Source organism: Thunnus thynnus, chromosome 14 (assembly GCF_963924715.1).
Source record: "Thunnus thynnus chromosome 14, fThuThy2.1, whole genome shotgun sequence".
NCBI lineage: Eukaryota > Metazoa > Chordata > Actinopteri > Scombriformes > Scombridae > Thunnus > Thunnus thynnus.
In genome coordinates, this window is record NC_089530.1 from 25,942,071 (window position 1) to 25,956,025 (window position 13,955).

At 40.7% G+C, this 13,955-nt stretch overlaps 1 protein-coding gene across 1 annotated transcript in view; it reads left to right on the top strand.

Moving 5' to 3' along the window:
* Positions 1-13,955, top strand: part of bean1 (brain expressed, associated with NEDD4, 1) — a 47,161-nt gene that overhangs the window by 6,651 nt on the left and 26,555 nt on the right. The window contains exon 2 of the mRNA XM_067610704.1: positions 1,395-1,514. Coding sequence (XP_067466805.1) covers positions 1,490-1,514 — 25 coding nt within the window. The 5' untranslated portion in view covers positions 1,395-1,489. The remainder of the gene's footprint in view (positions 1-1,394; positions 1,515-13,955) is intronic.

A 13,955-nucleotide genomic window follows, 5' to 3' on the forward strand; every position in this document is an offset into this window, starting at 1 on the left:
TTCTCTGCCAATGCCAAACAGCTTATTCTGCCATTGACTCTTGTTTGGTATTTGGTGGATTGGATGGTTGAAGTTTGAAGAAACAAGACATATTGGCAATTTAACAATGTATTCATTTAACAAAAAGGAGTCTCAGTAGTGTGTGGAAAAACCATACACAGCCACAACAGCCTGGCACCATGCCTGGTCACACACCGCTGTGGGATGGCATCCCATTCTGCACAGGGTGACATGTTACTTCATCACAAAGAGTTTTAGGCACATTAGTTTGTTTAGAAATGGCTCTAAAGACTAATAACAGCGATCATGTTTTCAGTCTCAGGAGAGTAGTTCTGTGTAAGGCACTGAGCATGTGCAGGAATGCGGTTCCGTTTACAGCTTCGGTAGCATGTTGGATTTGTTACATATCACAACTTCTTAACTTTGTGCTGTGCTACGTTTTACATTATGAATAACTTAAGTATAAAGAGGTTGTGATATGAAGCACACTAAGCTAGCTCAAAGCTATTAGTATTTGTAACCGTTTCTAAACAAACATGCTCATACTGTTGCTCATGAGGGTTTTTTTTCTCATTAGGTATGTTTATGCTGTATTCTACCTATTTTACTTTCATAATATTTACTATGGATTAGATTAGATTCAACTTTATTGTCATTACACAAAAGCACCATTACTGAGATGACAAAATGCAAGTAGGCATCTAACCACAAGTGCAAAAAAATGTTATGTAGAGAATAGTGGATGGTATACATGTGTAAATGCAGGAAAGGAAAGGATCAAATTATGTTTACTGTGGACATTATAATAATAATAATAATTATTATTATTATTAGTAGTAGTAGTAGTCATTGATGTTGTTGTAGTATTACTCCCCTATAGAAAAGCAGTAGTCGTGTGTGTTTATTCATGTGTGTCTGTGTGTGTGTGTGTGTGTGGTAGAGTATTGGTTAGGTACAGGTATTGATTGGAACATTTGAACTCTGTGGTCATGTTCCAGAAAGAGCAATGAACACACACATACAAACACAAACACACACACACACACATATTCACACACACAGGGAGGCGTGGATAGCCACTTGACTGCCTCACATGCACACACACATGCACACACACGCATTGCCTGGGGCTTTATAAACAGCCGGGCTTGGAGGTTGTGACTCGCACATCAGTCTCTGCTCCCTCCCTCCCTCTCTCTCTCCCTCTCTCTCTCTCTTTTGGTAGAACAACACAGCTTCTCTTACTCTCATTATTTCTATCGTTTTCCATCTACCTGCCTGCTGTTTGTTTTCTTCCCCTGCTTTCTTCCTGCAGGCCTGCACATCACATTTTCCTCTCTCTAATCTGCTGATCTGCTGCCTGTCTCTCTCTCCCTCTCTCTCTGTCTTTGTAGTTACATATATAGCAGCACTGTGTGGTAGAGACCAGTTGAAGTTGGCTTCCTGCCTGTTGAGATGTGCCAATAGGAAACCCAGTGAACAGGGGTTCATGCTGATGAAATTGATCTGCTCAGGTAAGGAACAAGAACCCCTTTTCCTACTTCTTTTCATGTTGTTTTTATGCTTATCTGTTTTCCTTCTGGTATTGAGAGTTTTGGAGGAGAATACGTTTTGGAAGACAGATATTAGACTGGGACGAATCTTACATTGTAATGTCAGGTAAGGTGATTAGAAAAACATCATTCAGCAAAAAATATCCATCCATCCATCCATCCATCCACCCACCCAAGCATCCATCCATCCATCCATCCATCCATCCATCAACCACCGCTTATCTGAGACTGGGTCATGGTGGCATCAGACTGAGTAAGGAAACCCAGACATCCTTCATCCCGGCAACACTGCTCTTCCTGGTGCACCCCAAGGCGTTCCCAGGCCAGAAGAGATATGTAGTCCCTCCAGCATGTTCTGGGTCTGCCACGGGGTCTCCTATCAGTTGGACGTGCCTGGAACATCTACAGAGGGAGGCGTCCAGGAGGCATCCTAACCAGGTGCCCAAACCACCTCAGCTGGCTCCTCTCGATGCAAAGGAGCAGCGGCTCTACTCCGAGCTCCCCCCGGATTTCTGAGCTCCTCACCCTATCACCAAGGCTGAGCCAAGATACTCTCCTGAGGAAACTCATTTCGGCCACTTGTGTCTGTGATCTCATTCTTTCAGTCACCACCCAAAGCTTGTAACCATAGGTGAGGGTTTGGATGTACACTGACTGGTAAATTGAGAGCTTCGCCTTCTGGATCAGCTCTTTCTTCACCACAACGATCCGGTACAATGTGTGCATTAATGCTGATGCTGCACCAATCTGTCTGTCAACCTCACGCTTTATCGTACCCTCACTTGTGAACAAGAGCCTGAGAGTCTAGAACTCCTTTGCTTGGGCTTGAGCAACTCACTCCCAACCCAGAGGGAGCAGTCCAGCATCATGGCCTCAGATTTGGAGGTGCATCTATTTAAATTGGCTTACATTTTGTCAGTGAGTTACTAGATGACAGCTTCTTATCTTTAGAACAAAAGACTAAAGTTTCAAAGTGCTTTAAATTCAAAGAAGGATTTAATAGATGATGTATTGAAGATGAAAACATCTTTAGTGTTTAGGAAATGAAACAAAACATTTTACTTTTATTATTGTTATTTTTTATTGTAAGAAGTTGTGGTCACAAGGATACATAACTGATTATAGTGGTGTTTTATTATAATGATTAATATTGGGCATCGATCCTTGAATTTTCTGTATGCCAGTTTCATGTGTTTAATTTTTTGTTGACATTGCAGCCAGGACTGGTTGTAGCCCTTCTCCACCGTTTGCTTCATAAATTGCCCGGTTGTCATATGAATTGCCAACTTTTGCTTGTATACTTTTGTTGGCCCAAATTGAAAGCAGATACTTGGTCTTGTCTTGACCAAGCCCCCAGGAACAGCGCCAGGCTTTGAGGTCAATTTGACATAGTGGCCAAACTAAGTAATTACAACTTCCATGTCCGTCAGGGGCCCAAAAAGCATTTTCCTGCACACAATCATGGGAAAAGGAGCAGCTGTAAAACAGTAGATACATTTTTTAAACGTCACAAACCCCCACAATCAGAATTTGATCCATTCAGTCCAATGACATTTCAAAAGTCTAGAAAAGCCACACAGTTGAACTGTTTTATCCCCATTCAAGTTAACTGGAAGTTAGCTATCTTAGCCAGCGGAAGTCTCTAATGAGCAAGCTCTATGGGTGCATGTGGTCCGTAGAGAGTATGCAGTATGTTTTCATCTGGATAGTGTTTTTTACAGAGGGATGTTGCTTTTTTGACTTCATGTGCCACTGAGCATCTTTCATCGGAATGAACAGGGCTCCATCTCCAACGCTGTATCCAGTTCTCTTTCAGTTCGCATCCATGATCTTGACTCCATCCAAGTGTGTTCAATAGCCGTTGCTTTCTTGCTGCAGTTGCACACGATTACGTATTTCCGCCCACGTAATTGTTGTATGTGGATTCACAACAAAATTGCATTTACACTCATGTTCAATGTGGTCACAATGCGTCCCTGACCATCTCCGGAGGTGGTTTGGCCGATTGGATCACAATCTGTCCACAATGTGTCTTTCATGTGGTCAAACACTATCCAATTGCAATCTGATCACCAAAAATGTATTTTAATGCAAGGTGTAAATGGGGCCACAGAGTCCCTGAAGATCTGAAAACTTCCAGTAAATTCTGAGGGAAAGCACAAACACTCAATTGAAATTCTTTTGAGCTAATGAAAATCAACACATGTAAGGCAAACCGGCAGCTTCAAAACAAGAATGTTGGCACTGGCTTTTAAAATCAGTCAATATTGGGGCTCTATATATAAGTAAGTCATTTTTAACTCTTGTCAGTAAATGAGCACAGCCTTTTAAGGAAGACCTAAAAAATATATGATTTATTGTCAACAAAAACACTTTCAGTCCTGAAATAATTCAGGAAAGAACAGAAGTTGTGTCCTGTGTGCTTCTACTGTACAGTACATTTGGATTTGTTGTTGTTGTCATGGGTATCCTCTGTTATTTTTAGCTGGATTACAGGCAGGTTGAGCTTTTAAACTCCAGAGAACAAGGTAGACATATTTATAGAAGCTTCCCATCTCAATAAAAGATGAATCGCTGTCTTATGCAACAACTCCTGACCACACTGGAGGCAGGGAAGAGACAGGAGGACAGGGGAACAGATGGATGGATGATTGGATGGATGAACAGATAGATAGACGGATGGATGGACAGATGCATGACTTTTATAGATATGTTTTTCTGTCATGGTTGCCCTCCAAGAAAACTGTCTATCCTACTTCCTTCCTCTTTCTCGGGTCCATGCATCTCTCTGCTTCCTCCCTGTCGGACTCTCTGTCCCTTTGACACCCCCTTTTATATCTCTTTCTCTTTCTCTCTATTGACTTCTCTCCATCTCTCACCTTTTATGTCTACCTCATTCCCTTTCCCACTTTCTCTTTCCCTCTCTGATCTATTATTCATATCCGTTTCTGACTCTTTCTCTCCCTCCCTTGACACCTGAAATCCCTCCAGCTGCTCCAGGGCGTTTAGACCTCCACCAACAGTGCTCCCCTCCCAGGAAAAGAAATAGAATGATGAATAAAGGAACAGAGCGAAGAGACAGATAAAAAGCTTTGGGATGGGCAGCTCTATAAATAAGGTATTTCTCCATGTGGTGTATTGTACAGGTTGACATTTTACACAGCTCTACGTAGTCCTATGAAAAGACTTGTTCCAGAGTCCAACCATGTGAGATCAAGTTTGGAAGTGACGTCAGGCCATGTTGGAAAATATAAAGAAATAATAAAGACATCTGGAGAAGATTATTTTAAGATAACTTTTAGAAAGCATTCATGATTTAAATTAATTTTATATTCTACTAATCATCCCCCATGTTTACAAAGCAATTAGGTGGTTGCCATGGGTTTTTTAAGTGGTTGTATGGGTTTTTTGTTGGTTGCTATGGTGTTGCTAGGTGATTGCTTTGGTGTTGTGGGTGCTTGCTAGGATGTTGCAAAGTGGTTATCTGATGCAAGGGTCTTAGAATAAAGCGTGCTGTAAGTTTTTACACATTGTAAAGTCCTTTGAGGCGAATTTGTGGTTTGTGATTTTGGGCTGTATGAATAAAATGGACTTGACTTGGTTGCCGCTGTACGGTGTTCATCCTGGTATTGAGGGCATGTATCTGCAGGAGCCACAGTATCATTAGTCAGTTTTAAATTTGGTGAAAGCACAGTATGACTTGTTCAGAATCCAAAACTAAAAGTTCAGGACTTTATGGACAAAATTTTAAACTTGTGACATGCAAAACAACGACTCCCACACCTTTACCATAAAAATGAGTGAAGGTAAAAGTACAGTTGGAATGGAAGAAAGTTTGGTAGTAAGGTGAGGTTATCCTTGTGGAGATCATGTACAGTAAAATCCCTAACTAAAATGTAATATATCTTTCCTTTAAATGTGTTTCTCATAGTGATGTACACATTTCAGCATGGAAACCTAAGCTGATGCTTTACCCAAGTTTGTAATGTTTGGAGCTCCATACATCCAATGTTTTTCCCATGTTTCCATGTTTTTTCAAATCAATTATCATTTGCAATTATCACTAACACTTTTACCTCCCTTCTTTAAAATATTTACTGATGCAAGGCACTGAACAGATGATAATGCTCACTGACCACCAGTAGGAGAATACAGGTGCAGCTGCCACATATGAAAGAAGCAAAGCAAGGCTGAGGCTTAAAAAGTCAGTCAACTTTTCCCACACAATCAAAGGTTTTGAAAACTTTATCCTGACCCACCTTTGGGTGTTTTTGCAGTGTGTAATGGAGGCTGACATGTGCCACATGGCAGCTGTTTGTGCCTGAGGGTTGCTGCTGTTGCTGTGCCCCTGAGAAGGGCATGAAGTCCTCAACTGCCAGCATAAACTTCCACATCTGTCTTCATATTTGGAAGAGAGGGTCACACAGTCAGTAAACATAATTACAGAGTGAATTTGAAAAGCTGAAAAGTGTTTTTACTCTGTTAAGACACTGTCTAGCATGTGTTATACAGCGTTATTGGCCAAATTGCTGCTAAAACACTGGAAAGATTAGTCCAAAACAAACAAACACAACTATTATCATGAGATGTAATAAAACTCAGTCATGACCGTGAGCAATATAGATGTGTCAGTGTCATAAAAGTTACAGATGACTGCGTTAAATAGTTAAACAAACGTGTGTATGTGCACAAGTGATAACTTAAAGGACATGTGAGAGTTTGGTCGTGTGTGTCTGCCCACGCCCCAGCTTCTCACTGCAAAAGATAAAGGCTAAACACAATCTACATATTAGAGCTCCGCTGTGAGCGTGCATCAGATGAGGGCAGATCTGAAATGGAATCTCCTTCTGTTCCCCCTCGCTGCACACATCATCTATCCATCTATCAGCGCTGCACCACGATGCCTCGCCTCCTCGCCACCGAGCCATCAATCATCACATTCCTATGCTTTATGGAAATGGGAGGAAAAACTGCATTTAACGGCATTTTACCCTCTATCTCATCCAACTATCTCTCCTTGTCCGTCCATCCATCCGTCCGTCCGTGCTCTCGTCCAATCTAGTCACAGTGTAAGGTTGTTTATTTAAATCTATTTAAATTGATATGAGGCGTGTGCATACGCAGAGAGATTTCACGGCCCGGCAGGTCAGCAAATACCAAGGCTGTTCCACCTCACTAACCCCCCATCAGGGCCCATAGACAATTAATACACACCACAGGTGGTCAAGTGTGTGTGTGTGCGTGAAAGACAGAGTGAGGAAAACAAGTAGCAGAGGAAAAGTGTTTTGCACTATCTATCTATCTATCTATCTATCTATCTATCTATCTATCTATCTATAACACCTGACAGAGGGAGAGAGGTGATGAATTATGGGGTGAAACAAAAAGAAAAGGATGGATGTGATACAGATGAGAGGAAGAAGGGAAAGCAGTGGACAGGAGAAAGGTATACGAAGCGGAATGGGTGTCGGGAGGAAACAGTGGCACTCTCAAGGGGAAGTGGGTTAAAGGAGAAGAGCGGAGAGAGAAATTGAGGGAGGTGACTTGGAACGACTGAAAGAATAAGAAAAAAGAGAGAGAGTGGGAGGGAGGGGAGAGAGGAAGGAGAAGTGAAGGGTAAATGTCTTTGCTAATGTCTTTGGTGCCAATATTGACTAACGCCGGATCCTTTTGACTTCAGTACACTCAGTCAGTCCAAGCTGCATCCTGCTCCTTAGTTCATTAGCTCTGTCATTTTGAAATGGATGTATTGGCTCTGCTGTTCAATGTCAACATGCTGAATGAATAGATGGATGCAGGCCTGGATCAGCACAGTGTGGTGCCCTGAGGTGACCACACTTGAAGTCTCCCCCTCCTCCCACTTTACATGTAAAAAAAGTGAAATTTACTATGTATAATCAAATTAATACATAAGGGATAGAGGGTGTAACTGAATAGCTCACAACTGTTTATTAGTTGTAAGGATGGATGGATGGAAAAGTTGGCTGTTTACAATATTGCAATCCCAATAATTTCATGACATACAGTTTACAACATGTTATGCAACATGTGCGATCCATAAATACGTGTGTGTTTGTGCATGTAGAGGCGAAAAAGGCTGCACAGACGGGTGTATGCTGGAGCTGTTTTAACATGATTAAACACCACCTCTTCCTCTCCTCCTCTATTTCATCATCTCCTCTGCCTTTCCTCCATGCTTTTCTTGCCCATCGTTATCCCCTACACAGCACTTCTGAGAGAGAGGGAGGGAAAGGGATGAGCAAAAAGGCAGAGAGCCGCACAGGGAATCACACATAGAGAGACAAAGAAAGAGAGACTCAGACAGAGTGTGAGGCAAGGAGGGTCAGGGAAAGAAAGAGATCACAGTCTTGTAATTCAAAAGGGAGAGGTCTGTCTGAAATGGGCTTCTGTGATATGATGTTATGACTATTTTGGCTTTTATTTATCCGACTGTTCCAGTTGCCACTGAGCCGCCAGCACTCACTGGATTGGGTGTAATCCTCCTTCAGCGTCCTGTCAGAAAAAAAAAAAACGGATAGAAACACTGTCTGTCGGGCAGATTGTCTGGTGTGTTGGCAGACAGAGACAGATTTTCAACAAATTAGTCTGAGAGGTCGTGTGTGGGGGGGATCCTGTCTGTTTTTTGGGTGAGGTTTGTACAAGACCGTCTGGCAGGCCACAGGTCCCTGATTTGAAACAGACTAGGTTTAACATGATTTATAGTATGATACTGTGATTGAAAGAAAATATAGCAATATATTTTGATATCTTGATAAACAGTTTCTAAGAGAGTTTCCGAATCTAAAGGTTGTTTACTCTGGTCCGAATCAGAGATTAGTTGGTAAATTTGGTGCATTTTTCCATTGTTTCGGTTTCTTTTCACAGTAAAATTCAAGAAGAAGGTCCTGAAGAAGCTCCTCTGGCCAAATGCAACATACTTAGTTGTGTTAGTCCAAGTTGGATCTCATTTCATTCTCCAGCTAGCTGCTAGCTGCTAGCAACTGTTGATTTCATATCAACTCACCTGCATCCCAGTAAGCAAAGCGTACCTGGTTACAGAAGCTGTTTAGTTCAGACTTGCAGAGTACGCCTAATAGTCAGATTGAGGTTGGATCATGTTTCCACCACAATCGAACCATTCATTTTGTTTTTGTGCACACTGGAGTAGGATGGCTGTGTTCAAATCTGCTCAAACCAATCACACCAAGTGGAAGAAAACGAATCAAACATGTCTGTTTCTACCAGACGAAACAAGGCAGGTTTGAAAACGCCCTTAGGCTGCTCCAAGTTGAATTCTCACCATGCCATGATGTCTTGTGTGAAATTGTTGTGTTGGTTTACTGTGATTAAACTTGCCCCAGTTGGGCATGTGACTGCATGTCAAACTCTCAGTGGACATCTCTGCCCCTAACACTTTCTTTTTTTTAAAACGTCAGAACAATCTCACAGCTTTTAACTGTCTTGTCAGGTCAGAGAGGTGGCGATGTGGTTAGAGAAATGATTGTGTAAGTGGAAAGTCATCAGACAAAAGTCCCAGAGAGGAGACGTGAATAGATGACTAAGTAAGGTGAATTTTCAATTGACTGTATATCCTATATGTTCTATTAAAGGACCAGTGTGTAGGATTTAGTGGCATCTAGTGGTGAGGTGCTCCCCATATAAATATAAAGGGCTCATTCTAAGGTAACAAAAACACAATGATTCTTATTTTCAGGTGACAATACACTGAGTAAACATGCTTATGAATATTATAGTTCGTTCCGCTAGATGCCACAAAATTCTACACACTGCACCTTTAAATAGAGGTAACTTATAAAGACATTGTACTAACTACAGAGGCTGTGTTTTTTCAAGGATGGTGTTGTTTATCCCTGCATGCATCCAAGAACAGCTTTTCATGCATCAGACAGAAGGCAGAAATGTGTAGTAGAGTAGAAATGGGTAAAAACAGATACTGTGTCTGTGATGTCACTCATAGATTTCCGAATAAGTCACTGTGGAGTCTGGATCGTTGGTTTACCGCTTTTCGCCATCTTATCAGTTGTTTTGGGCAAAGAAACTACAGCAACAAGGTGAACCCTCAAAGAAGATGAAGGGACAAGCAAGTCTGACCACTTCAGCTGAGTGTGACAGGCTGAGACACCTGTCAATCAAATAAAAATGCCACTTACAGAAAAGGCAGACAAGGGCGCTTCTTCTAGTGAGGCGGCAGTGTGAACAGTGCCGTGAAATGACAAAAATGAAAAAAACTGAATATTGCTTTTTCAACATTTAGTCAAAGATTATTTTTTCCAGTTGTCAGAGTTTTATAGCAGACAGATTCAGGGAAAGTGCTCATTGGCACTCAGCTGCTGAACATTCAAAACCATGAATCCGTATCAAATTTGCTACTTCATTAGATGAAAAAAAAAAAAAATTATATTCTCACCCATCTTGGCAGCAGTTTTCTGTGAGGTGAGAAGGACAAGAAGAGCAAGAGATGACAAGTGTTGTGTTGTGACTTGTCGTGAGGTGTGATGGCAACAGGAAATTAGTCATTGTCCCCAAATACATCTGAGCCACACACTCTCCAGTGAAAAAAAGTAATCAGAGCTCATTTCCTGAATTTCACCAGATGGCCTCAGTGGAAATGGTCAAGTGTGTGCATGTGTGGGTGCAACATAGCCAACAATAAAGTGTGTGTGTGGGGGGGACAGTAGATGGATCAAACGTTACATTTTCTGTAGTGCTGAACTCTTGATTGACCAATCATAGCTGGATTTAAAGTGTTCCCCGACCAGTCAGGGTCGAATCTATGAGCTCATTCACCAATCAAACCAATCATAACTTGATCTGCAGTGTTTATTGATCAATCAAAGCTGGATTTACAGAGATCACTGACCAATCACAGAAGGATATATGGCAGTCATTGCCGGGATTTATTTTCACTTTGGTTTCCACCACAGAGTCACACTGAGTTTATGTGATCTATATTTGCATTTTTTAAGATATAAATACACATTTTTAGACATAATTTATTTATACGGGTTTTTCTCTAAGTCACTGCATTGACACAACCAGACCACAGGACATCCAGTAAACCTCCCAGGCCTCCAATGCACCTGCTTATTAAAACATTTTCATTAATTTTTTGTCAAACCAACAGCTGCAAGTACATGAACTAACTAATTAACAAGGAATCTGTTCGAATCCGCCTGAAGACTTTCAGCAGAGGACATTTAATAACATTTGTCATTGAAGCAATATTTTCTCTACAACATAATGCCAATATTTGTCCCAATACTCTCACATTTTGGGGAATACTTTAGCTTGCTTTCTCACCTCGAACTAAATGAGAAGACTGATATTATTTTACTCTTTGTGCTTTCAACACAAAGGTAGTTCTGTGACATGTTTAGAGTAGCTTAGCACAAACACTGGAAGCAGGGGGAAACTGCTAGCCTGTAGCTCTATCAGAGGTGCGTTTTAACAGCTCCAGATCCATCTTAATAATGTGTAAAGAATTAAAAAATGAGACATTTTTCTTTAAGAAGGAGTTAGCCTATATACGCAGGGGCTACACCATGATGAAAATGAAGACATTGATTGGTCCTGACCCTCTCTCATCTAACCAGATTGCTCAGGCCTATTGATAGAGATGTGACCCTGACTGAATTAAAGTATGTTCTAGTCAACTTTTCAGTAAACATTTAGCACAGCAAACTTTCCAAAAACTGTTAATTTGCTGATGTCAAACAACCCGGACAGGTTTTGAATTTTATACCCAAAGTAATGCTTCAGAAAACCTCCTCCCTCTATAATTTCCCTCTAGTATTAACTGCAATTTGTCTCAACCATATAAAGATGGACATAGCAAGGTATGTCCTCACGCATTAGTTTGTATTTGAGCCAGTTTGAAGTCCAGGACCTTCCAAATAAGGAGTGCAGGTTGTTGCCTTTCATGCTCTGGAAACACACCCCGCTACGCTAGCTTACTGATAACACTGACTGGTGCACACTTGGGCTAATGTTAGCCTCTTTAGATAAATTGTGAAAACAGGGCAGGTATCATATTCAAGTAACATTAAACATACCGAAATATTGCGACAATAGTCCGGCTCAGTACGAGTCCAGGAGGCAGGGAGAGCAGCAGACAAGTGATCTGTCAATCAGTGCTGCCAATCAACACCCACACGGCAGACATCAAACTCTTCAAATCTTATTAATGGAGCAATAATAACCACAGGCACAGTTTTCACACAATTTAGCAATTGAAAACAAATATTGACTTAGTATTTCTAAAGAGAAGTTGATGCTTTTTGAGTAAACTGGGAGTAAACTGGAGCCAGAGATTTTTTAGAGCCAGCATCTAGGCGCCGTCGGTGGCATCGCACTTCTTCATTAGCTTCAGCCTGAAGACGTCATACTCGCCGCTTGGTCTCAACAAAATCACTCCTCAGTCTGCATAAATCTGGATGTGAGATACCATTCATTCATTCATTGAAAACAATTTGTCTCTTAGGAAATGTTTTTAGTGATCAGTGATGAAAGCTTAATCAACATCATTCATCGCTCTGTATCTATGTATGTATCCCAGAGGGTAAGTATGAATCCTTTTTGTGTTATTGCTATCAATGCAGATATAAAAATGAAAGAAGAGCCAGAACAAAATCAAATAACGTCATGTTGTATTCAAACCTCTACAAATGTGACAACGCTGTACTAAAAACCTAATTCCTCTGAATCATAATTCCCATAATTCATCAGAATTAGGCTTGATCAGGGGTTTTTTTTTTTCGTGGAAATGAATGATCCAAACAAGTGATGACAAAAACAACAACAAGGGATGGTAGGAGCTGAACGAGTGAATAAAAAGGGGTGGATGATTAAACGAGGGGAAGGCAGGAATGTGGGCCAGCAGGGTGTGATAATCTGTCTCTCTGCCATCTATCCCACATGGGAAAGAGAGCGAGAAAGAGAGAGGGAGAGAGATTAAGGGGATGTATGATGTATTCTGACCCATATTCATACACACAGTGATGTTTTGTGACCCACATACTATGTCATCTAATACACATCTTAATTTAATACTGATGTGTTTGTGTTAGATTTAGAATGAATGCACTATTGTACTTAGAATACCAGTGTAATGTAATAATATTATAATATAGCTATACTGGTTAACCTACATTGTATATGGAAGCCAGTTTACTTTGAGGTTTTGCTGTCAAAGGATCTTTGCAGCTCATTGGATGGTTATATCCAAACAGACACATTCATTCACACATTCAAACTGTGCGGAAAACCATCATCACATACGCAGTCACCAAGACACGTTTACAAATTCAGAGATGTAAACGCTGCCAGTCAACATGAAATCCCCACTTGTCATTTTTAGTCGATGGTATGCAACTTTTTGCCTTGAGTCAGCAAAGTGTTACGCTCTTCTCACCCTCCCTCATCTTCCCTCGATTCTCACCGCCGCTCCTGTCAGTCGTCTCGTTGAGCTGTCAACCTTGAAACGGCATCAGACCTCAACCACAGTCCTCACACAAACAAACAGTGAACATGCCTGCATTTAAACAATTAAATATATATATATATATATATTATATTTTCTGTCCTAAATTTAGAACGGTAAAAGCCTTTTATTTCTTTATTCTTTCCAGTAATATTGATGCTCCCCTGTGCTGTTGTTGGACGGCCACAATCAGCTCACTGCTGGTTAGTAACTTAATGCAAATAGTCTCTTATCACTGTAACAGAGTTTCTTCATGCATTGCTTTTTAATTACGCCCTAAAAATCAATAATTAGCTTAAGTAGATGTTAAAGGCTAGCATTACAGAGTGGACAATAGAGCTCTTTTCATGTCGCTGGCTTCATATACTGTTAAACTAATAGCTTTTTAATAAGTGTCCGTTACTCAGATGTTCCTCACAGCTTAATTCAGACACAACAGGATATTTACAGGAAGAGATATAATAATGCTCGCACATTATTTGGCAACTGGTGCACAAGAAGAAGCAGTGGTGTCGTTGGAAAACATCTGTAAGCTGAGAAGTATTGATATAAAGGAAGGAGAGTGTGTTTTTTTATCTCACAGGTTGGATCAGTGTTGCATTTTAAAACTTATCTCGTGCATGAAGTTCACCCCGACTTCCCACAATGAATAAATTTTCTTGTCAATTTCATTATCATTACATTTTATTATTTGAAAATTGTGCTGCCTATTTTAACAAAGTTTGACAGCGCAGACACAAAAAATGAGAAGACACTAAACCGAATCTCTTACTTAATTCCTGTTTGATCACATGCCGTGTTTCGCTTTTCATTTATATAACGAGGTGTCATGTCTGAAAGGGTCGTAGGATTAGTTTTTTCGGATTGGTAGATATGGATTTGCTTAAGGGATTTGATGTTTT